The following is a 25,197-nucleotide window of genomic DNA, read 5'->3' on the forward strand; positions in this document are numbered from 1 at the left end:
CAGGTCCACAGGTGTGAGCCAGGTGATGGTTCAAGTCATCCCGTTTCCTCTCCCATCGCGATTTCTTCCCGTGGAGGAAAAGGGGCAGGTTCTGGCTGTGCCTCAGTTTCCTCGTCTGTAAAGTGGAGGAACTAAACCCCGGTTCCTCTAGCTGGGACAGGTCTGGGGAGCAAGGTCAGCACAGAGCAACTGCATGATGTACACTACAGCGGTTGAAGGGCGATTACATTAAATGTCTGCATCAAATGGGGGCACTTCAGGCCTCAGAGGCCCTGGCTCATACACTTTCTCGCGGCGGCAAACCCTTGAACTTTGGAGCCCATTGAGGTTTCCTGCGCTTAAGGTCTTCTCCTATCCTACGGGGTCCCCTTGGGTTTCCTGCGTTCATGAGCCCCATAAAAGAGCCGGAATCAAACACCGGATCTGGTGGGCGTGGCTCCGCCCATGTACCTCCACATCAGGCAAGGGCCCCTTCCTGTGTCATCTCCCGGGGAACGTGAGGGCCCTGGGAGCTGGGTCACACCCGAGACCTGCTTGCAACGTGGAAACTGAGATCTGCCCGGTCAGAAGTTTGAGTCTGCTATACTGCCAGAGTGGCTTCAAAAGCGTCAGGGCAGAGTCTGGCGCTGGAGGGCCTGGGTTCAAATACAGACTAGAATTATCATATGACCAGAATTCTACTCCTAGGTATCCATCCAAAAGAATCAAAACCAGGTGTTCAAATAGGTGTACACCATGTTTAGAGCAGCACTAGTCGCAATCACCAAAAGGTGGAAACAACCCAAGTGTCCATCAACAGATGAGTGGATGAACAAAATGTGGAATATTATTCAGCCATAGCGAGGAATGAAGCACTGACACATGCTGCAATGAGGAGGAACCTCAAAATATGCTGAGTGAAAGAAGCCAGACTAGAAAGACCACATTGCATATGATCCCATTTATATGAAATGTCCAGAATAGGCAAATCCATAGTCAGAAAGCAGATTAGTGGTTACCAGGGGCTGGAGGGAGATGGGGAATGGGGAGTGACAGCTAATGAGAATGGGTTTCCTTTTGGGGTGATGGGAATGTTCTGGAACTAGATAGAGGGGATGGTTGACAACATTGTGTTTGGGCCACTGAATTGTTTACTTCAAATCATTAACTTTCCATTATGTGAATGTCACCTCAATTAAAAAATTATCTCAGGGCTTCCCTGGTGGCGCTGTGGTTGAGAGTCCACCTGCCGATGCAGGGGACACGGGTTCGTGCCCCGGTCCGGGAAGATCCCACATGCCACGGAGCGGCTGGGCCCGTGAGCCATGGCCGCTGAGCCTGCGCGTCCGGAGCCTGTGCTCCGCAACAGGAGAGGCCATAACACTGAGAGGCCCGCGTACAGCAAAAAAAAAAAAAAAAAAAAAAATCTCAATTAGACCATTCACCTACTGGGTGTGGCCTCTGGCTGGTCACCTAATTGCTTTGTGCCCCAAACTGAGGTTTTGGGGCATCCCAGGTATAGGAGACCAGGGTGTTGTAAACCACCAAATGACAACCCACCTGCCTGGGGTTGGCCACTTAAATGGGGTTACCACCTTCCCTCCTGGGACTCACCCTCCCAGGTAGGCACATGTTACACCAGCTCTGAATGTCCGGGCACTTAAGAGGCCGCACCCAGAAAGGCCTTCTGTGTTTTAAAGGTTGCCCAGCCTCACTGGTGACCCAAAGAAAGCAAATGAAAGCCACCAGGAGGTGCCATTTTCCTGTCTCTTATCAGATGGGCCAGAACCCAAACCCAGATAATGCTCAGAGCCGTGGCAAACAGTATCTCCTCACTCAGTGGCCTACAGTATGGATATGGCACCCTAGCCATTCAGCCACAGGACCAGCAAAGGGACCGTCTAGGAAGGCTCAAAGCCACTGAGCATGCACGCACTCATGCACGCATGTGTGCAAAGACCTGGATGGAGGGGACAATCCCATAGGCTCAGATGTTTGATTCTAGCTTCTTTATGGGGCCCATGAGCTCAGGGAACCGCAGAGCCCCATAGGGCGAGTGTGGACTATGAACTTGCAGCTGAGGAGCTGAGGGCCGGAAAGGGAAAGGACCCACCTCCAGTGGCTCCAAAATCCTAGCTGTTGGAGGCAGTGAAGTGTGTGTGCTGGTGACATCACTGCCTGAAATGCCCCCATTTGCTGCAGGGACTAGAGTAATTGCCCTTCATACAGACAGTGTTGATCGTGTACTTGCTCTGAATTGAGGATGCTCCCCAGACCTCTCCCAACTAGAGAATTTCCCCCATTTTACAGAGGAGGAAACTGAGGCACAGCCGGCCCCCCCACCACCACCACACACACCCTGACTTTGGAGGACAGGGTGGGAGGATCAGAGCACACAGGCCAAATCCTGCTTTCTGCTTCCTGAGCTCCATCTGGTCCTGGCTTGGTCGCTGGAATCTGCATGGTCTTCAGGGTCAGGCACCCAGCATACCCACATGTCCACTGGGACCCAGGACTTTCCATCAAGCTCAGCCCTGCTCTCCACCACAGCATGCTGATTACCACACCTGTCCTGGGCCCACCTCGGGCTACCCCTTGCACACCTGCACTTAGGACCACCCTCCACCCCAGGACCCCCAATAAATAAAAGAATACCAGCACTTCTGGGGTACTTATTCTGTACCAGGTACTCTTCAAGGTATGTGACCTCTTCACAACCAGCCAGTGAGGTGGGTTACAGATGAGGCCTGGGGAGGTCAAGTCACTGGTTCAGACACGCAGCCACTGGGGGCCTGGCAGGCTCTAAACCCACACCTGCTGACTTCACAGCCTCACGGCTTCTAAGAGCTTTCTCTTGCTCATAGCTGTGTCTCTACAGCCTGGCATACAGTAGGTGCTCAATCAGTGTTTGTGGACTAATTGCTTTCTCACAGAACTCACAACTCACCATCCTTTTGCCTGGCATGCCCATATCCAGCCTGCAAACTCCTACTCAAACCTCAAAGCCCCATTTATAATGCCTTCTGCTTAGGAAGTCTTTCTGGCATACCCCTCTAGGTTCCTCTGGTCCTTGTTCTCTTCCACCAGCCCACAGGACTGGAGGGGTCCATGGCGCTGGGGGTGTTCACGTCTGGCTTTTTCTCCCCCAGTATCGCCCCACACAGGCTAGGTGGGGGTGGAGGGGTAGGGATAAGAATTATTAAGGATATTAGATTTCTCCCACCCATCTGTCTTTTCTTCCCCTCCTCTCTGGAGACGTGAAGGAAACTTCCTGGAGCAGGAAAAGGCTTGTTATTTATTTTATTAGAAAATAGAGTGTTTATTTAAAGAACATTAAAAGGCCAAGGACCTGCATGAGAGTTGGCATGAGCAGGAGTGGATCTCAGGTTCAGCCAGACTGAGCGTTGGGATCCTCTCCATGGAGTCAGGGCGTCAGGGGAGGCCAGGGTGGGGGACCCTCGGCTCTAGCAGGAGGGCCAGGGAGCAGTCAGTGAGCACCAGGACGCAGTGCAGAGCTGGGGCCAGTGGTGCTGGTCGGCCTCTGCAGGCTCAGCAGCTCACCAGGTACATCCCTGTGGAGGCAGCGTTGTGAGGGGTGCAGGGGGGGCCCTTGCCCCTACCCTGGGATCCCCCAATCCTCTTCAAAACACCCCTGTAACTCACTGTTCCCACTGCCCCATGGACCCCAGCAGCCCCTTGTGGGGACGGGAGAATGGGGGTGGGGATGGGTGCGCCAGAGGGGCTTCTGGCTCCCTGCCTTGGGTTCTTGCAAGGATGCCGGCCAGGGGACACTTCTTTTTTTTTTGGCTGCACCCGCGGTATATAGGATCTTAGCTCCCCGACCAGGGATCGAACCCATGCCCCCTGCAGTGGAAGCTTGGAGTCTTAACCACTGGACCGCCAGGGAAGTCCCGTAGGGGACACTTCTTGATCCCTCTCACTGGGGCCCCAACCACCCCTCTCCACCTGTGCCGCCCATCTTGGGTCTCCAGGCCCCAACACCCACCTATCCTTTCCAAACACCCCAAATACCTCCCCCACCCCCACACACTGGCAGAAGCAGGGAGTGGGGCTCAGAGCCCGGCCTGGTCTTGGCTCCGGGGATGCAGCGGCAGGGCGAGGGCGTACCTGTGGCGAACCTTCTCTTTACCAGTGACATGCGGTAGCCGCTCCCCACCAGCTCCAGGTCCACGCCGGACAGAGTGGCCCCCTCGCTGGTGAACTGAGCAGCCACAGGGCTGGGTGTGCTGGGCCCCGAGCATGGCTCCCAGCTGGCAGACAGGTGGCCAGAGCCTGGGGAGGTCTGAGGTCAGCTGTGTCCTGTCCCCGACCCCAGTCCTGCTGTGACCTGGGCTCCTCCTCAGCCCTGCACCCGAGCCTTTTGGTCTGTGGCTCTGTCTGTTCCCTTTGACTTCCTCTTGTGTCCTGCACCCTTTTCCTTTGGCCCCACGGGGCTGTGTGTGGTTTGCAAAGGAATCTTGCCTCAGGGCCTTTGCAGCTCTTGTGCCCACCCCTTGGGATGCCTTCTCCTCCAGCTTCGTCAAAGCCCTTTCAAGCTTTCCTTGATGCCTACACTGCCCTGCTCCTAGCACATCCCAAATCCTCCCCTAGTTTGTTTTTAAAATTTTTTTAGCTGTGTTGCGCAGCTTGCGGGATCTTAGTTAACCAATGAGGGATAGAACCCGCGCCCTCGGCAGTGAAAGTGGAGTCCTAACCACTGGACTGCCAGGGAATTCCCTCTCCCCTAGTTGAAATAAGCCTCTCCCATTTGAGACCCCCAAGACCTTAAGCACAATCATAACTCACCCCCTGTCTCGGACACATCTGGAAGCTTCCATAGGAGCCGCTTCTCCTCCAGATTCCTGGCATCAAGAGAAGCTTGGTCCGGTCTCCACCAGAAAGGACATTGGGAGCCCAGGGTCCCAGCTCAGTTGCCTCTTGGCTACATGACCCGAGAAAGCCGGGTCTCCTTCCTGGCCTCAGTTTTCCCATGTGTGAAATGGGGGTGGGGTATGGAGCAGCTGGTTCCTGAAGGCTCTACAGCCTTGCAGCACTTTTGGATGATGCATTCGGCCCTATAAATTTGGCTTCTTGGTGACAGGTTCTACCTTTTGTACAAAACAAAGGCAACATTGTGCAGGGACTAAAAGCCAGGGACCACGAGTGGGTGGCTGGGTTGCAATCCTGGTGTGACCTAGGTGACTTAGCCTCTGTGTGTCTCAGCTCCCCCTCCATAAGTGGGGATGACGGTGGCCAACCCCTTGAGCCTGTCAGTGTGTGCAGAATGCATGGAACGAGCCTGACGTGTAGGAAGCTCTTGGTGTCAGACATTATTATTGCTAGTAATATCACCCTTAGCTCCAAGCAAGGTGAGCCCACAGTGAATGGTCAGGCCTAGGGTGGACCCTTCAGTTGGCATATCAAAGGGAGCTCTGCTAGGTTCTGGGGGCACTGCTGAGCTTCCCCAGGCCTCCCGCACGCCCTCACCAGGTGGCAGCCGGCTGCAGGCGGACGTTGGTCACAGGCTCCCCTACGGGCAGCAGGATCTGGACATTGGTGAGTGGCGTGGGCACGGCCGTGGCACCATGCCGGTAGCTGTACTCCACCGAGACCTGAGTGAGGGTCGCCCCGCACTGCCAGTGGGTGCTCAGCTGCAGAGGCACGGACTGGGGACCGGGGCGGGAGAACTAGGGGAAGGGAGAACAGGAGAGAGGACACGGCTTGAGCCATCCTGTCCTGCCACACCGCACACTATTCAGCCACACTGCCCCTGCCATACCACCCGCCATTCAACCGACCTGACTGCACTGCCTAGGACACCCCAGGGGCTCTTCGTGGATGAGAGGCTGTGTTACAACACGTCTCCAGCAGAGGGCAGACAAGTGCCCCCTTCTAACAAAGTCTTGGGGACAGGTGCCAGCTGCCAGGTCCTGGGATCGGACCTCTTCTAATCTGCATGATGGGGCCATCTGCACTAGTGGAGGCCAGGCCCCCCTACACTGCCCACCCCGCCTACAGCTCACCCCACGCTCATTACTATCAGCCTCCATTTCTGCTGCCTGCTCACCCTGTCCCCACCCACCCATCCCCTCCCTGCCCCCTCTGCCCCCACCATCCACCTGGCCCACCTGGTACCGCAGCAGCACTATGTTGTAGTAGGAAGCAGCTGGATTCTGTTCTGCCTGACGCTGCAGGGTCTCAGTCAGAGCCGCCATGTTGAGCCAGAAGTCTTTGGTCTCAGGGTCACTCTGGGAGGGGTCACTGCAGAGACCAGGAATAATCACCCCAGGCCTTGGGAGATGCCGTCCCAAGGGCCTCCAGCATCCCACCTACACCAAGGGCTTCCTAAAGATGCAGATTCCCAGGCTAACCTTGGGACCAATAAAGCATAACTCCCAGGGAAGGGCGAGGGTGGGAAGCAAAAGACAGAAGGAGAGTGAGTTTCAGAGAGGGAGAGCAGCTTGCCCAGGGTCACACAGCAAATCCCGGGAGGCAGAACAGGAATTCAGAGCCGGGGTGCTCCTGGCCCCCACCAGTCCCTGGAACCCCCTAACTTTTCTCCCTTTCCTCAACAGTACCTGAAGAGCAGGTCAGCATTGGGATGGAAGTGCTCAATGGAGGCTGTGTGCACGAGGCGGAAGCTGAGGACCGGTGGGGGTGGGGTTCCGCTGAACACACGCACGATACCAGCAGGGAAGGTCATGGTCAGCTCCCCAGTTACTCGAGCCAGGCAGCTGGTGGGGGCGGGTGGTGAAGGCACTGGGCATTGGCTCAGGGCTCTGCCTGGCACCTCACGCTCCCCTCTCTCCTAGTTTCACTGTAGCCTGTGGCTCACCAGGTCCCTCAGAATCAGCAAGGCTCTGATCATGGCCAGCCTCCCAGCCCCAGCCTCCACCTCTTGTGTCCCTGCCTGGACAGCAATCCAGATACCAGGAAGAATCCACACTGGGCTGAAGGAGACAGGAACACCCCCTTCTCCAGTTCTCTTTTCCCCAGGTCACCAGGAAGCTCAAAGCAAAACATTCAGTTTTGTAACTGTCCTCAGCTTGGGTTTCCGGTCCAATACTCTCCTCCTCTTTGTGGCTTGGTCTTAAGGTCTTTTCGGCTGGGCACCGCCCCCAGATTATCCCTGGTCCCTCAACTCACCCGTAACCTGCCCCCTCCACGGGCCTGGCCTCTGGTCCTGCTCCCTTCAGTTTGATGCCCACAGCAGCCTCAGAGGAGTTCCTCTAAACCATGGCTACATCAATGCCTAGCCCTGCTCAAACGCCTTCCATGGTCCCTACAGCCCTCAGGATGGGTCTGGTTGTTCAGCTCAGTGTTCGAAGCTGTTCCACGGTAAAGCAGGTCATGAAACCCATTTGAAAGCTGTCTCTGCTGGAACCTAGATGCACAGCCCCCAGGGAGCCCTGTTTGCCTGTCACCATCTGCACTGTGCCCCACCACTGTGTACCTGGGGTTGTGGCCACGGAAGCAGGCGTGGACATACTCAGTGAAGGCAGTGGCCACGGGCAGGGCATCCTGGGAGCCCAGGACCACAGGGCTTGGGCCCCGGGAGACTCCTGGGGGTGGCAGGGAGGGAACGAGGGACAGGCAGAGTGAGCACAGGTCTCAGGCTCCAGAACCCACCCGCTGCCGACACAGCCTCCACTGTATCACTAAGCCACACACCCGGACCAGAGAAGGTGAAACTGAGGCCCAGAGAGGACCCACGTACCATGTCCTGCCTGGGATGAGAAGCTGGGCCGTTCTGGGATGGTGCTGGGGGCTGAAGAGCCCAGTGGGGAGGGGCTCAGGGAACGAGACTGGAAGGAAAGATAGGCCGGCCTGTGAACACCCAAGCAGCAGTGCCCCGATGCTCACCCTGGAGGCGACCCCCAGCCCAGCTCCTGCCACCCCCCCTCACCCTACCAGGTCCCCGTTGCTGCGCATGAGGGGATAGGATGCTTTCCTGGAGCGAGGTCTCCGGGGTGGGGCTGCCAGGCCTTCCCTGGCTGCAAGGTCAGCAGGTACAGGCATCAAGTCTGGGGAATGAGCATAAGAACAGACATGGCTGAGCTGCTGCCTGGGCCTCTCCAACCTCCCCAGGGGAGGAACTCAGCCCCAAACTGGGAGTTGGGCTTATAGGAGGAGACACCCTGATGGTTGGGAGTCCTAGGGCTACAGAGAAGGTGCTGGACAGGACTGCAGACACCATCTGCAACCCTGAGTCTCCCAGACACTACACTGGTGGCTCAATAAGGGGTGAGCTCCCCATCACTGGGGGTATGCAAGCAAGAGCTGGATGCTCAGGAGGTAGGCACTCTACAGGGGGGTGGGGATTTGGCAGAGGCATTTTACCCAACATTCGGCAGTTCCAAGGGTAGCCTCCCACCCTGGCTTGTGTCTGAGTCACACCCTTCTAAATTAACTAATCATGGTGTAACAACTAGGTTCCCCTCACTCTCTTGCTTCACTAGTGTCCCTGCTTTGCTCCATCTACAAACGCTTACTCGTCCATCTCTCCTCCTACCTACACCCCAGGCTGTGCCAAGGTTCTCAACAGGGTTGGATCCTTCATGATGCTGGGGCCGCCCTGCATACTGTAGGGTGTTGAACAGCCTCCCTGGCCTCCACCCCTCAGACGTCAGGTATACCCCGCCCCCAAGTGGTGACAATCAAGTAACAGTGGTGATATTGCCAAGTGTCCCCTGAGGGGCATAACTGGCCCAGCTGAGAACCTTAGTTCTACAGTGAAGCGCAGACAACTTTATCTGTCTACACTCATGGTCTACACTCACTCCCCTGAGCCCTCCCTTGAACCAGCTCCAATCAGGCTCTTTCTTTAACCAAGGATGGTACCAAGCCCCCCATCCCACCCCCCGCCACCCCGTCACCACTGCTGGGGACCTCATGTGGTCACAGCCCACAGTCCCTCTGACTCAGGCCCCCAGGAGCCAACCAGTAGGCAATCCCCTCCTTCCTCCCCCCTCTAGCCCTGCCCCTGCTCCACCCCGGGCGCTCTCCTACCCTCTCCCTGGGCAGCCTTCTATCCCACTTCAGCTTGATGATGTCTTCATGCAGCTGTCCACAGGGTGCTCCAGACGGGCCTCCCCCATCCACCTGCCATCTAAAGGCCCAGCCTTGACACGCCCCCACCCCAGCTTCTTCCGCCCCATCTTCCCTGCTCTTTCTGCCCTTCCCTCTCCTTTCAGCTGCCCTCAGGCCCTCTGCCCTGATTCCTCTGTTCTCTGGGCCCCGTGACTGTCTGCTGGCCTTCTCCCCACTGTTACCCCATCACCACTTACCTGGACTCACCTCCCTCGTCTCTGGCTCTCATCCTTGCCTACCAAGCGGTCAGAGAGAGCCTGCAATCCGAGCAGGTCCCACCCCTTCTTTGCTCACAGCCCTCCCTCCTGTGGCTCTGACCCTGCTAGGGGTAAAACTCACATTTCTCCCTGGGACCACCAGCCCCCACCTGATCCCATCTCCCTGCCAACATCTCCCCCTCCACTCCCTCCTTCTCCCTGTCATCACTCTGTTCCACCCACACTGGCCTCCTAACTGTTCCTCAAAGGGTCTTGCCTGCTTCCACCCCAGGACCTTTGCACAGGCTGTGCCCTCTGCTGGGAATGCCCTTCCCCCCCCATGTCCATACGGCTGCGTCCTCACCTCTATCAAATCCCAGCTCAGATGTTCCCTCCTCAGGGAAGCCCTACCCTTCTGAGTCCTCACCAGGCACCTGCCACCTCCTGCCTTGTTAAATATCCATATCACTATTGTCTCTGCAAGGGTGAGGGTTTCTGCCTGCCTGGGTCCCAGCTGTGTCCCCAGCACCCTGTTCAGACCCTGGCCACATTAGGTGCTCAATCCTCCCCCAGGACTCAAATAACTCTCAGACTAGGGGTGGAGGAACTCACCTCCTCCAGCCACAGCCTCCACCCCCCAGGGACCCGGGGATGGTGCAAGGGGCTGTGGTGAGTCCGATGGCAGCAGGGGCTGCGTTCCCCTCGACTCTCGGGGCGGCACCCTACAGGTAGGTGGGCTCTGTGGGGTGCCCGGGCGGGGAACCCAGGAATCTGGGGAGGGGCCAGGTGCCGCGTGGGACGGTGAGTCCAGGCCGGAGTCCTCCACGTTCTCGGGCGACGAGGAAGAGAAAGGCGAGGGGCTGGAGGTGAAGCCGAGACTGCTAGAGCCTGGGGGAGGGAAGGGGGCAGCCAGCTCCAGACCCCTCACACGGAGTCCCGTCCATCCTCCCGCAGGCCACGCCCATGTCGAGGAAGGCCCGCCCCCATTCGATGTCTCCCCCACCCCGCCTCCACCCCAGGCCATGCTCTCTGGCTACTTTCACCTCCACTGATGCCCGCCTATCCACTCATTGTCATCCTCACTCCCACGAAGGCCACACCTTCTCGCCGGCTCCGCCCATTCGTGCCATGGCCTCGCCCACCCCCACTTTGACCCACAAAGGACCCCCACGTCCTCCCTCCGGCCTGGCCCAGGGTCCTGAGCCTCCTATCCTTGCAGTGGCCCCACCCTTCCTCCTGCTGGCCGCCCATGTCCCCGAAGCCCCAGCCCCGTCACCTGTAAAATCTTCATGGTCAAAGGCGGACTCTAGGGGAGGCCCAAAGAGGTTCTTGGAAACCTGCTCATCCGATTGCAGCTTCTCTGCATAGCTGGGGACAGGGAATGGACAAGAGGGGTGTTTCCATGCTTCCTCCCACTTCAGGACCTTTGTACTTGCTGTTCTTGGTCTTGAGCTCTGTTCCCCTGGATCTCCCTACGGCCACCTCCTGCTCGTCCTCAGGGCTCAGCTCAAAGTCCTCCCCACCACCCCTGCTGCCCCTCCACCACGGCCCCAACTAAAGTCACCCACTCCTATTTTCCATCACATTGCCTGCTTTAGTTTCTTCACAGCACTTGGAAGCATCGAATATGCTCTAACTTATTTACTATTTAAAAAATCTGAGCCTCTAGAATGTGACTCTGAGAAGGAGGACCTGTCTTGGTCATTTATCTCCAGAACCCAGGATAGCACAAGTACACATAAGGTGCTCAATAAATGTTCATCAAGTGAATGACTAAGTGGTCCCTCAAAGATGGCACGCCCTTAACTCCCCGCCAGGATAAGAGAAGGAGAGTCAGAGACATGGGGAGGCAGCCGGGGAGGAGGAGAGAGGCAGGGATGGCCCTCACCTGCCCACTCAAGTGGGCCCAATGCCCCACCTCCCATGGAACCCACCTGCCAGCCCTTGGGGCAGATCGAGGCCTCTGTAGTTTCCCAGAAGTGTCCCCTGCAAGAGATGTACCTCCTTGAGCCTTTCTGTCACCCAGCCTGCACTGCTTCCCACTCCACACACCAAGGAGACCAAGGTTTGGAGCTGTCTAGTCAGCTGCCCAAGGTGACCAGCAAATCAGGCAGAGAGGGGTTCGAACCTGAGCCAACTTGTCTCCAGCTTTTGGCTTCTTTCCCAGCCCCAGCAATCCCTTTTGGCTCTCATTTAATTCTCATAATGACCCCATTTTATAAAAGGGTAAGCAGCCTGCCCCAAGTTACACAGCAGAGTTCGTAAAACTGAAGACCCCTTAACAGGCTACTCACGTGAAGAATGGCGTTTCATGGTGCCCTGTGGACAAAGAGGTGGCATCAGGTGGGTGGCATCAAGCCAGCCCCACCTGCCCCCCACACAGCACCTCCCCACGCCTCACCCCTGGGCCAGGAGGGAGGATGAGGCTGCCAGCTGTGGCCCTAAGCTGTGCTGCGGCTGCCTCGGGGCTGCAGGTTGGGGCCCGGGCCGGGGCGGGCTTGATGTGCACGTAGAATTTGCGGGGCTCCTCATCGTCAAAATCGGAGTCGCTGGATGAGAAGCGGGAGGGCTCCGCTGTGCGTGCACTGCAGTCAAGGGGCCAAGTGGATTCCAACACGGGGTTTCCCTCCAGTCAGCCCTCAAATCCATCTCTTTCTGCTCACATCCCTTCGAGGCGCTGCACAATTCCATCTCTCACCACTTGCCTCCCTTGCCTCGACACCATGTATTTGCCATTCTCCTCCCCCCACAAGCCTTCATACAAGCATGCCCTGTCCTAACTAGTAAACTCCTATTCAGCTGCTAAACCCCAACACCGGCGACCCCCTCCTCCAGGAAGTCCCCTTGGCTCCCCCTCTGGGGTAACCAAGCTCCCCTCTCTCCCTCTTGTTCAGCCCTGACCCCACAGGGCGCAGGGCGAGTGTCTGCATTTGAATCTGCTTGGTTCACAGCTGGAGGCTCCCCTCAGGATGTACACAGAGAGGGCTGCTAATGGTGGGCGGATCACTGTGGACAGAGCTTTGTCCTTGCTGTGCCAACAACCGCCCCCAGAAGGCGCCAGGAGGATATTGTTCTGGGTCACATCAGGCCGGACAGTGAAACCTTCTTCATCCACCTCTGGACATGTCTGGGGGCACAAGTGGTGAGTTAGTCTCTCTGGTACCAAACCTCCCATCTCACCCTGCCATGCCCCCCTCCACCTGTGGGCCCTGACTCAGACCGAGAAACAACCCCAATGGCAATAACGATCTTCTTGCAGTTTGTGGGCAGGTTCTTGGAGGAACAGAGCATGCCGCAACCTGTCCTGAGGGGCAAATCGAGGCTAAGAGGGGACATTGGTCCCTCCCACGTGGTCCATGGGAGTTTGCAGCCACAGCGGGATTTGAAACTGGTCCCTAAGCTGTGCTACCTCTTGCCCCTTGAGCTCCAGGCTTGGCTTCCAGGCCTGGGCGGCGGGGCCAATGTGGGATGGACCCCTCCCACTTGCAGCCCGGCCTGGCCCCTCCCATGGCACTCACCCCTGAATCGGGCTCCAGGGAATCTCTGGGAATGCAGAAGGAGGTGTCAGTGTCAGCTCCCCCACCTCCTCTGGCCCTCCCCTCCGCCCCCAACACCGGACACGGAACCTGGGGCCAACCCCTGGGCTGCTATGTTGTCCTGAACTAGCCCTGCAGGTGGTGGGAACTTGGGGCTTGCTTGGGGCTGGGTTGGTGAATCTGGAGTTAGCTGAGCATGGGGTGTTCTCGGTCAACTTGGGAGGGGAGGAACCCTGGAGTTAGTCTGAATGTAGGGCTCACCTTGGCAGGGAAATAACGGGGCTAGCCTTGGCAAAGAAAAGAATCCTGGGCTAGCCTGGGCAAGGGTAATCGTGGGCTAGCCAGGGAGACCATGGGCATAGGGAAGAAAGTGATACTGGTCTGGGCAGGGGGACTCTTGGGCTCATCTTAACAAAGCAAGAATTGCCAGGCTAGATTAGGTGGGGAAACAGTAAGGCTAGCCTTGACAAAGGGAGAAATCCTGGGCCAGCCGGGGAAGGGGGAACAGGCAGGACCTGGTCTAGTCTTGGCAAAAGGAGAATTCTGGACTAGCTTGGGCAGTGGTAATATTGAGCCAGTCTGGAACAGAGGAGCTCCTGGCCTAACCTGGGTAGAGGGACTCCTGGGCTGGCTTGGAATACGATTCTCCTGGGCTACCCTAAGCAGGGACCTTCGGGGATACCCTGGGCAGGGGGAGGGATCTTGGGTTAGCCTGGGCCAGGGCTGGGTTGGGGTGTTTCCTCACACAGCTGCAGGTGGCTCCCGCTCCCGCCGGCTCAGTCCTGGGAGGCGAAAGGCCTTGGCTCCCCGCAAACGTTTCATTGCTGAGGACAGATGAGGGGGATGCAGCTGAGCCCTGGGGGGTTCCCCTTCCCATTCAGCTCTGTCTCCCTCATCCCTGTGGTCCAGCCTGGGCGTCCAGGCCCAGACGTACTTGCCTTCCTGCAGGGCAGCCGCACTGTACGCCTCAAAGTCCAAAGGCCCTGAAACAGAAAAGATTGAGAAACTCAGCTGGGCAGGGAGACTGGGCCTGGCAAGGGTAGCAGCATACCTTTGGCCACACAGTGGCACCTGGATTTGAGCTCAAGACCAGTCAGGGTCCAGGCCCTGAGCCAAGATGCTGAACCAGCCCCAGAGATGGTCATGAGTGGGATGGGCCAAGTGTTCTGGTCCTGCCTTGGATGGTTGCCACCTTGGGATAGACTGGAGGGGGCGCTGCCTGAGTTATTTCTTCTACCTCCAGCATTTCTGGGTGGAACTTGGGTGGTTCAGGGGATGGACCATAAGTCTGTGAGGTGGGCTGAGTCTCAGGTGCCAGGATGATGACCTGGGACTCTCTCTCAAGGGTGATGGGGAGCCATAGAGGTTATGTGAGCAGGAGCAGGGCATGACAAACCTGGGACCAGTGAAGGGCAAGAGTGGGGGCCCACACAAGGAGAGGTGGCCTGAGCTGGTGCTGAGCTATAGAGATAGGAGGGAGAAAAGACAGACCCTAGTGGTTGACTAGAGCTAGGGATGTAAACTGTGTACCAGCATCTACTGAGTGCCTACTATGTGCCAGGTACATACTTTGCCCTTTATCTGCATCAGATTACCGAACATTCACAACACCATTAGGTGGGGGTTATTATCATCCCCACTTTACAGATGAGGAAACTGAGACTCAGAGAAGGCAAGACAGACGTCCAAGGTCACACAATGAGCGACAAAGAACAGACACAAACCCAGATGTGACCCCCAAAACTTTTGCTCTCAATTCTTCCTCAACTCTGTATCTGGACATTTTCAAATTGGTCTTTTGCTCAACAACCCTCAGTGGCTCCCTTGGGCCCTCAGGGAAAAGTCTGAAAGGCTGAGCTTGGCATTCAAGGCCCCTCTGGTATCCAGGTGTAAGAGATTTACACATAAGATCAGGCAGCAGATCCTCTTCGTCTGTGGGCTGCTGACTTAGATTTGTCATCAGCCCATTTTTCTGATGAGGAAAACGAAGCCCAGAGAGGTTCATTCTCCTCCCTCTCATTCCTTCCCTACAGCTCCACAGCCCAACCCCCACAGATGCCCACACTCACCAGGCTTCTCCTGGCCTGTGCCCTTGCTCTCTGCAAACTTCCTCAGCAGCATCTCCACGCTGATGTTTTCTATGTTCTGCTTAAACTCCTCATGTACCTGGGCCAGGCGGACAGAGTGTGTAATCAGGCAGGGCCAAGGCCCTCTTGCCCAGAACCCCAGCTTCATTCCCCACCCCCGGCCCCACTCACCTGTCCAATCTGCACATGGGTGTCCTCCACTGAGTGAGCATAAGAGCCCAGCAGTGCCTTCATTTGCCGCAGGTGGGTCTCCTCCATGGCTTGGAAGCGCTGAGGCAGGAGGGGAGGGGCAAATGGGAAGGTGGGGCCACAAGGAGTGGCTATGTGACCCAGCCTGACCAATCAGGATGTTCCAATCCCCTGGCCTCAGTGATTGGTTTGGGGAAGAGCTCTGGGACTTTTGCTGGAACCATGGCAAAAAACACTTTCATACCCTGCGTCAATGTGTTGGTGGATGCATGTGGGGGCTGCTGGTGGCTACTTTGCTACACACACACACACACACACACACACACACACACACACACATCCGGGAGGGTATGTCTGCCTGGGAGTAAAGCCCTCAGGGAGAAAAACAGACTTGAGAAGCAGAGAGGCACAACTTCCTGCCAATGCCATTGGAGCACCTGGATCCAGCCATACCTGAAGCTCTGCCCCCTGAACTTTTCAGTTCCCTGAGCCTATACGTCTCCTTGTCAGTTTGAATGAAGATTTCTATCACTTGCAACTTTCTATCACTGCAAAATCAGAAAAAAAATCTGATTCTTAATCCTGAGATCCCAATCTGCTTTTCAAACATTTGGGTAGACAGAGACCCAGAGAGGTGCAGTGCCTTGCCAAAGGTTGCAGAGCTGGTGAGAGATGGAGGCTGGACCAGGAATCCAGGCTTTTCAGCTACCATGACATGTCAGGAGACTCTTGGCTTCTAAACCCTACACTGTCTTCTTCAAAAACCTCATCAGTGATAATAAAAATAATAATACTAATACTTCATAGAGTGGTTTCTATGCACCTGGTACTAGTCTGAAAACTTCACATATGGTGACTCATTTAATCTTCACAACAATTCTATGAGTCAGGTACTATTACTGCCCCGATTTTACAGGTGGGGAAACTAAGGCACAAAACTGATTTGTTTTTTGAAATAATAATAACAGTAACAATAGCTAAGTGGCTCTAGAATTCTACGGCTTTAAGCCTGTGATTCTAAGTCTTCTGGAGTCGAGGGTTTGGAAGGTTCTGGACTTTTGGGGCCAGAGCATCCTGGGCCCAGGAATGTGTAGGTCTCCAAGGTACAGATGCCTGGTTCTTACCAGAGCTGAGTCCAGCATCTTCTGCTCGAAGTCAGCACGGGCTGAGTTGTACTTCTCCACTGAACGCCGCAGGCTCTCTGCTGCCTTCTTGGTCTTGGTCTCTGCCTAGGAGTCACAGGGAGGGGACGGAGTTGAGAGGGTGACACTCAGGGCACTTCCCCCGGCCCCATCCCCCAGCACGTAGACTCCTTGGGGTGCCCAGCATGTATGTGGTTCATGCAGGTTCAATGACCACCCCTCTGTGATATGTTTTCACTCTCCCAGCAGGCAGCTCCGTCACCCCTCAGCAAATTCCTCTGACCTGGGTGGGCCAGTGGTGGCTGGGGACCTGCAGCTGTGTGCCCACCTTGTCCATCTCCTTCTGGCTGGTGCTCTCCCTCCGCAGCCGCTCCTGGTCCATGCAACGGTTCAGGTAGTTCTCGCGGGACTTGGGCAGGAGCTGGCTGACGCCTGCAAGGACCTGCACAGCGTCCAGGGTGCCCACTGCTTCCTCTTTGCACTGTGGGGGTGGAGAAGAGCATGCGGGCTACCTGAAGCCCCTGCTGGGGTGCAGGACCTGAGGAGACCCCAGGTGTATGCCGTGAAATTCCCAGCTTCCCAAACTCTGTGGGATTCCAGGTCCTAGAGAATACTTTTTCTGAGTATTCTATGAATTTCAAAATTTTTAACTCTTTAAATAGGTAATATTTACACATAATTCACATTTCAGAAAGTTTTAAGGGATAAGTTCAGGTAAAAACCTCCATTACCATGATACTTCTCCAGAAATAACTGGCACGTGGACCATCAAATGTGCCCATTTTTTATGAGAAATGGCAACAGTCCATACTGTTAAACTCACTGCTTTTTCCACTTAATAATTCATTCCCAAGATTGTTCCATATCAGCCTGTAGAAAACTTCCTTGTTCCTCAATTTTTAAAAAACTGTGGTAAAATACATATAACATAAAAGCTGCCATCTTAACCATTTTTAACTGTACAGTATGAAGTACTACCAACTCCCTTTTTTAACAGGGGTTAAAAACCGCAGACTCAAGACTTCCCTGGCGGTCCAGTGGTCAAGACTCCGCACTTCCGCTGCAGGGAGCGCAGGTTCGATCCCTGGTCAGGGAACTAGGATCCCGAATGCCGCAAGGTACGGCCAGAAAACAAAACAAAACAAACCAACGAACAAAAACCCCTGCAGATTCCAGGGATCTGTAAATGCAAAGCCTTTATAACTCTAGAATTATAAGCTTCAAACATTTTGGGATCCCGAGAGTCTAAGGTCTGGCTCTTCCAGAGTCTAGAAACGTCAAATAACAAGATCTGTAGCCCCTGATGCTCTAGATCAGGGGTCATTTTCACACATCACAAAATATTCTTCTTTTGATTTTTTTTTCAACCACTTAAAAATGGAGAAACTATTCTTAGCTCGAGGGCTGCACAAAAACAGGTGGTGGGCTGGATGTGGCCCGCGGGCCGTAGTTTGCAGATCCCTGCTCTTGAATTTTGAGACTGAAATTCACCAATGCTCAGGTCTGTGAGATTCTGAGTTTGATGTCGTGGAATTAACAGAATTCTCAGAGGCACACACCAGGGGCTGGAGGTTCCAAGGCCCCAGAAGTCCTGGGATCCTGGGAGCCGCTGGCATCCCCCATCCACCAGCCTTGTGGTACCCACAGCACACACCTTCTTGTGTGCCTTAAGCTGTTCCTCGCTGTAGCGGAGCACGTCCTTGATGAGGTCCTGCAGCTTCCGTGTCAGCTCCAGGTGGCAGAGCGCCAGCTTGTCTGAGGAGACTCGGAAGACCTCCCAGAGTGGGGCGAAGGTCCTGGAAACAGGTGGGGTCACACATCCCGGGCCCAGCAGGCCCAGCCCCCCAGGGACCCCTCATACAGCATCTAATGTGTGCCGGGCCCTGCTAAGCATGAACACATATGAATTCATTTAATCCCCACTGCAGTTGTGTGAGGTGGGCCTGTGGCAGATGGGGAAACTGAGGCATGGGAGGCTCCATAACTCACCCAAGGGCCCTCAGCAAATGAATATCAGAACTGGAATTTAAACCCAGGCCGAGGCCCCGTAGTCCTCTGTCTGGACTCCAGGCCCCGCCTGATACTCACAGGAAGCTGAGACTCAACCTGCCCAAATCAAGTTTGCGGGGCTTTCCCACCTCGACAGAAGACCCCTCTGGCCTCGCCACTGCCTTCGCTCTCTGCTGCCGCCATTTCGGCCCCCGACAGAACCTTTGCCCCACAGGAGCCACAGGGAACTTTGCAATGCCAATGGAACCACATCACATCCTGGTTTAAGAGTCACCTGTGTGTTGGGGCCCTGTGGCCCCTTCCCTCTATTTCTCCCCTACTTCATCTCCACTTTGTCCAGGCCCTGCAGCCATGCCAGCCTCTTTGCTCTTCCTTGAACATGTATGGTGCATTGCTGTCTCAGGGCCTTTGTACTAGCTGAGCCACCTGCCTGGGTCTCTGTCCCGCAGACACCCCCATGGCTGATTCCTTTGCATTATTGAGGTCTTGGCTCCAGAGATAGTGTCCAGCCTCTAATGCTCCTATTTTGTTCTCTTCCTAGCACTTTTCTCCCTGGGAAAGGATTTTGTTCATGTTTGTACAACCATCTCGTCACACATCCCAGATGTACACCTATGAACAGGGCATGAAGGTGACGGGAGGCTTTATCTGTCTTGATTGCCCCGGGCCCCCTGGTGCCTTGAACAGTGCCTGGCACACAGTAGGTGCTCAGTAAATATCCAGTGAATGAATGAATGAACTAGTGAATGAATGAACTATATTCCTCGGTCCAATTAGCCCCATAAGCAGGAGGATGACTCCCTGGTCCACATATCACAAGCGTGAAGAGATGTCCACCCAACGGCAGGCTCCTGTTGCCCCCCCCAGTGCACCACACCCTTGGCCACTCCTGCCCCACCCAGAGCCCACTCACCCCACCGAGGTCCCATTGCTGGCCAGCTTGGAAAGTTTTGCCATTGCCTTCGAGTAGGTCTCTTCGATGGTGGCCCTGGGTAGGAGGACAAGGCAAGGATGGGGAAGGTTCTGAGCACACTTGGAAAAGGCCCCACACCCCTGGGCCTCAGTTTCCCCATCTCAAACATCTGAGCAATGTCTCTCCAGGAGAATGATACAGTCCCCTGACAGGGGGAGGTGTTCTGGAAATTCATGGGAGAGGTTTTAATCCTTAAGTAAAACATCGGTAGTAGTAGCAGCAGTAGCAACAGCAAATAAACATATTTTTAAGCACATAATATAAATGTTTTATATGCTTTGTCTCATTTAATTGCAGAAGACAAACTCATATTTCCTTTTTCCCTCTAGACAGACACTGCTAAATGCCTACCTAATATCCACTCACATTTTCATCCTAATAGAACCTCAGTTTTGTTTGGGGTAGCAGTGTGCCCAGTTAAAACCAGTTACCCATTGGGGTATTTTCTTTTTTTTTTTTTTTTGTGGTACGCGGGCCTCTCACTGCTGTGGCCTCTCCCGTTGCGGAGCACAGGCTCCGGACGCGCAGGCTCAGCGGCCATGGCTCACTGGCCCAGCCGCTCCGCGGCATGTGGGATCTTCCCGGACCGGGGCACGAACCCATGTCCCCTGCATCGGCAGGCGGACTCTCAACCACTGCACCACCAGGGAAGCCCATTGGGGTATTTTCTGAGAGAGGCACCCATGGGGTAGCATAAGCAACAGTGGATGGATCCAGGGTCTGAAGGCCCATAAAATAAAGAGTGGCCCCTGTCCTGTATGGCTGCGACAGGTCCCACGAGACAGCCACAAAGAGAAAAACCTGGTTAATAATCCTTTGGACTTTCTGCCCAGATTTAACGGGCGTTCAGCTGCTGAGAAGCTGGGGAGCAGAGGCTGCCTTGCAATTTGAGTTTATTATGTTTTCTCAGACGTTGGAGCATTGACATGCTGAGATGTAGATTATTTCATCATACATGATTTTTCTTTTATCATACCCAGGGCCCAAGATTGAGTTTTCAAAATTCTCCTTGTAAGTAGGTCATATTAGCGTCTCTTCAGCGGGAGGCGTTAGAACCTGGTGATTGTCATTTAAGATGGGCCATGGGGCTGACAGTGTTGAGAACCGTTGGTTTGGAGGGTCTTCAAGCCCATTTGGTTCCTGGAGACCCCAGGGGCCTGGATCCTTTCTGGCAGGGTGTGGTGTGGTGGGAGGATGGAATGGGCAAGGGAAAAGGGGGCACCAGGGTTGGGGCACAAGATGAGCATGGCTGTGTGGACTGTGGGACATGGCCATGGGGTGGGTGGGGCTTGGGGACCTCACCTCTCCCGGATGAAGTCGGCCAGCTCCTTGGTGGAGATGGGTCCCTGCTTCACACTGTGGTACAGGACCTCAAAGCCATGGTTCTTCTCTCCCTGCAGGGAATGGGGGTGGAGATTGAGAAAGGGGATGGAGAGGACATCAAGGTCACCTAGCAACAGGGGCTGGGCTGAGGAGCTAACCAGAAGAAGTCCATCCTCTTGGTTGTAGGGATTGGTTCAGGCCTGAGCCAGTCAGCCTGTTGCATTTCCCCTTGGTCACAAGGATTGGTTCATGGGCCTTAATTTGGTCCAATCAGAAAGAAGCCTGGGAGAATCCCCTGGCGGTCCAGTGGTTAGGACTCTGCGCTTCCACGTCAGGGGGCCCGGGTTCCAACCCTGGTCAAGGAACTAAGATCCCACAAGCCGCAAGGTGTGACAAATAAATAAATAAATAAATAAATAAACAAACAAAATTTAAAAATAAATAAAATTAAAATTAAAAAAAAGAAAGAATCCTGGGATTTTTTTCCCATAGTTGAGGGAGAGACATTCTCATTCACTGGTTGTCTCTCTCTGTCACTATCTTTCTGTCTTTGTGTGTGTGTGTATCTCTGCCTCTGTTTGTTCCTTTCTCTATCAGTCTCTTCCCCTGTTTTTCTCTCTATCTTTCCATAAATGATTATGTGGTCACAGGAGATACTGGAAACCAAGTGGAAACCATGAACTTTGGAAAGAAGCTGAACCTGAGAGGGTCTGAATAAAAAGTGTGTCAAGTAGAGTTGCTGGATCAAACCAACCCTGAAAGCCACACTACTGCACAACTTTTCAATTTTATGAACTAATATGACCCCTGTTGCTTAAGTCACTGTAGTTGTGTTTTCTGTTCTCTTCAACATGAAAACTCCCTCTCTAAGGACTCCACAAAGCAGGATGCAGGTCTGACACCTCTCTCAGGACCCAGCAATATCCAGTACAGGGTGGGGCACAGAAAGGGCATTTCAGATTGTTGAATAGGTGGACAAAAGTTATTTTGCTCTTACCTGGGACTGGTGGGAACAGAGCCTCTACCCTGGTGCCTGCTGATGCCTTGCACCAAACCTCTTTCCTCCTAGTTCTGGGGTCACCATGGTGGGAGAGGCCAGGGCTGTGCTGTGTGATCCAGATCAGTCACTGACTCTCTCTGAACTTGTAGTGGCTCCTCATTAAGATGGGGGCAGGGAGTCACCTACCTCTCATATGGGGATGAAGTAAACACCAAGATGATCCACATCACGGTCCCCTGAAGCCCCAAAGGCAACCCCAGTTTTTGCTGATTCATGGTATTACTTAGTTATCATTTTGCTTTAAGGTTGCTCGTTTCTTCTCCAAATATATTGATTTAAAAGGGCAATGCTTACCACTATTCTCTTTTTTCTTTTTCTTTTTTAAAATTTTTTCTTATTTTTAGGCCACACCACACAACATGTGGGATCTTAGCTCCCCGACCAGGGATCGAATCCATGCCCCCTGCAGTGGAAGCATGAAGTCTTAACCACTGGACTGTCAGGGAAGTCCCTACCACTATTCTAAGTGGAAAGCCCGGACCCCTTGCCATAATGAAGGGGACGGGAAAAAATAAGGCAACGACTATGTTTTAATGCCAGCCAGAACCTGTCACACGTGAAAGGCAACATGTCTGAACACTGAGCTGTCAGTTAAAAAGGGTGATCAGCTGGGGTCGGAGGGAAGTAGAGATATTTTAGCACCAAATGGGGCCTTGTAATTAGACTGAAAGAGGAAGCTCGTGGAGGGAACCAATGTTATTTAATTCCCAACACAAATCACTAAAGTGACCCCTTTGGGAGCACTTCACAGACCCTCTGGAAATGATGGTTTCCGCCATCCTCCTCCAACCTGAGGGGTTCACCCTCCCAGTTACCTGGAAGCTTGAAGGATAAAGCCAGAAGTCACCATCAGATAATCCCTCTTGCTGTGCAAATGGAAAAATGGAGGCCAAGACTGGGAAGACCCAGGACAGCCTCTTGGCCTCGCCAGCAAACAGCAAATGGTGCAGACATGCTGTTCTTTCCCACCACGGTATCTTTGCTGGGGCTGTTACTGTCACCTGGCTCACTAGCCTGCAACTTTTTCAACCCATCCAAATTCTTCCACCTCTCAAGGATCACTGCCAGGCCCTCCTCCTTCAGGAACATTCTTAGACTCTCCTCAGACCCCCACTTCCCAACATTCATTGTTGATCCCTCCAGCTCCCCAGGAATATATTTTCTCTCTTCTCATGTCTAGAATTATATTTCTTTTTTTTTTTTTATTTAATTTTATCTTTGGCCTCGGCTTACGGGATCTTAGTTCCCTGACCAGGGATTGAACCTGCACCCTCGGCAGTGAAAGCACACAGTCCTAACCACTGGACCGCCAGGGAATTCCCTAGAATCGTATTTTCAAGGCTCAAGTGTCAAATCCTCCTTTTATGCACTGGGTCACTCTGAGCCAGTGACTTCACCTCTCTGGGTCTCAGTTTTCTCATCTGACAAATGGGGACAATGACAGCACTCACCTCCCAAAGGTCTTGGTGAGATGAGGCTGGTACAAGACACAGGGCCTCCTGCACAGTGCTGAGGGCTCAGCAAACAGCCCCAGCAGGCCCCCGCCCACCCTGCCCAGGGGATCCTCGGGTGAGGCTGCACCAGGCACCACTGCCCAGGCCAGCATCTGGAGCTGACTCAGAGCCAACTGCTGGCCTGTTTCCCAGACCTGGCAAAGCCCCCAGCAGTGTCTGGCTCCCTCAGGCTGGGCTGGCAGCCGAGGGTCCTGGGAGGGGCTGTGTCGGGCCTGTGTCTTCTTTCAGAACTTCTGGACTCCAATCTTGCTCCCACGCCAGCCCCAGAGAGATCTTTCTAATACAGCTTGATCATGTCCCTCTCCTGCTCACACTTCCCCCGTGGCTCCCCAGTGCCGTCCATGCCTCCAGACCTAACTTGGTCCAACAAGACTGGGGCATCCCTGTCTGGCTTGATTTCCCCTGACTGGAGCCTCCTTCAGGCCAGTCAGGGCCCCAGCGTCACCCAGCAAAGAGTCACCAATACTAACAATAGATTAAAAAAGAAACATTAATTAAAAGAAACAGACATTCTAAGGGTACTACCTTAGTCCTGGGGAAGCAGGAGTTTCATCCCTCTTTCCCAGATGCAGAACCTGAGGCTTTGAGATACAAAGCCACCTGCCCAAGGGCTCCCAGAAGAGCCCAATTCAAATCCCAAACTCAAAGCTCTTATCCACTGTGTACCAGGCTATCTTTGGAAGGAGGAGTTGGGGGTGGCTTCTATTTTCTCTTTGCTGGTCTGAATTTTCTGCAGCGAACTTGCATACCTCATACAATGAAAAAGAATTTAAAAGAAATGTAGGTGCTGCGTGCCATTAAGTGAAATTTAAAATAAATGTAGGTGCCGCTGTCAGGGTTCCAATACTTGGGCGACCACCGATCCTCAAACGGCTCAACACCCCCCCCCCACACACACACTTACACAGAACGCCACCAGGGCCTCAGAGAGTGGCAGCCCTTTGATGGGGTCACACAGCCGTTCAGAGGCAAATCCAGGGACTCTGACCCTTGGGAAGGAGGTGGAGATCCGTCCCCACCCCATCCCGCAATTGGCAAGGGGATGCAGCCCCTCTAAGAAAGCAAGTGCTAGTAAGAGGAGCCCCAGCTGGGGAGGGAGAATGGCCTGTTGCCATGGGCAACCAGTTGCCTAGCAACTGGGCTTCCTCTGCAAGCTCTGGGCCTGCAACTGAGGAAGGGGCTTTCTGCCCTGGTCCTTCCCTGATTCTCCTGTTCACACATCCTCTGTGGCTCCCCATTAGCCTAGCTCTGCGGGAGGAGTCCTTGTGCCCTCAACTGGCCACCCAGTGTCACACCTCTGGATTTCTGCCCAGGCTGTTCCCCCTGCCCAGAATGTCTTTTTGACATCCTGGAAAACCAGCCTTCAAAGCCCATGGCAAACACAGCTCTGTGTCCTTGCTCCTCCTCTGGGCATACCCAAGGCTGGGTTCAGCCCTGACCCTACAAGGCTGGGTGTATCTTACTGGCTCTGTGTCCCCCAGACTGGGGGCTTCTCAGGGTCAGGGCTTGGATGGAATCTCTTGGGGGCTCCAGCATCTCCCAGAGTTGGCTGGGTGTGGGGTGGTGGTGACAGGGAGGGAGGGAGGGAGTGAATAAAAACAAGTCTGTCTCACTTGGCTCCTTGAGTCACAGTATGTGGTCCCCAGCCTGGAGGGCAGACAGGTGAGCGGGTCCCTAGGGGTCAAGTGAAGAAAACCCCCCAACTCTCCAGGATGGGCAAGATGTGGAAATTCCCTGGCTGGAATGATCCTGGATCCTGAAAGTTCAGTCTGACCCTGGGTTTGAGCCCTGACTCTGCACTTTCTCACTGGGCAACTTCAGGTGAGAGATTCCTACTCTGGGCCTCAGTCTTCCCGTTCAACCTGTGACTTGCCCGAGATCACAAGGCCTATGACATCTGGGGGTATAGATTCAAACCCAGCCTGACTTTTCCCACCTTAACTTCTACCCCCTGCAGACCCTCCATCTGCCCAAGACTCTGCCCACAAGCCCCCAGGTCCCTCCATCTCCATAAAAGCACCCACAGCCCTTCCAGGAGCCCCCACCAAAGTAACAGCGGATCTTACTTACCCAAAAATACTCCCCAAAATACGACAT

The 25,197-nt window shown here is 54.5% G+C and overlaps 1 protein-coding gene across 8 annotated transcripts; it reads right to left on the reverse strand.

Moving 5' to 3' along the window:
* Positions 1-3,528: 3,528 nt before the first annotated feature.
* On the reverse strand, positions 3,529-25,197 carry FCHO1 (FCH and mu domain containing endocytic adaptor 1; the record flags this gene model as incomplete). Of its 8 annotated transcripts, none has more annotated exons than XM_079702753.1 (26): positions 3,529-3,551; positions 4,108-4,272; positions 4,786-4,841; positions 5,467-5,666; positions 6,108-6,240; positions 6,558-6,713; positions 7,433-7,541; positions 7,697-7,784; positions 7,891-8,003; positions 9,879-10,154; positions 10,543-10,634; positions 11,201-11,252; positions 11,561-11,585; positions 11,668-11,840; positions 12,309-12,393; positions 12,785-12,809; positions 13,548-13,626; positions 13,741-13,785; positions 14,872-14,968; positions 15,061-15,159; positions 16,203-16,307; positions 16,549-16,662; positions 17,875-18,016; positions 19,144-19,218; positions 20,506-20,597; positions 25,171-25,197. In XM_079702753.1, the coding sequence occupies 26 exons, from the start codon at positions 25,195-25,197 to the stop codon at positions 3,529-3,531; spliced, it is 2,646 nt and encodes an 881-aa protein (XP_079558879.1). The 8 variants fall into 8 exon arrangements, with proteins under 8 accessions (XP_079558879.1, XP_079558881.1, XP_079558878.1 ...); XM_079702755.1 differs by having other exon boundaries at positions 9,879-10,037; positions 16,549-16,701; XM_079702752.1 differs by having other exon boundaries at positions 5,467-5,645; positions 16,549-16,701.

This window comes from Hyperoodon ampullatus (genome assembly GCF_949752795.1).
Source record: "Hyperoodon ampullatus genome assembly, chromosome: 4".
Taxonomy (NCBI): Eukaryota; Metazoa; Chordata; class Mammalia; order Artiodactyla; family Ziphiidae; genus Hyperoodon; species Hyperoodon ampullatus.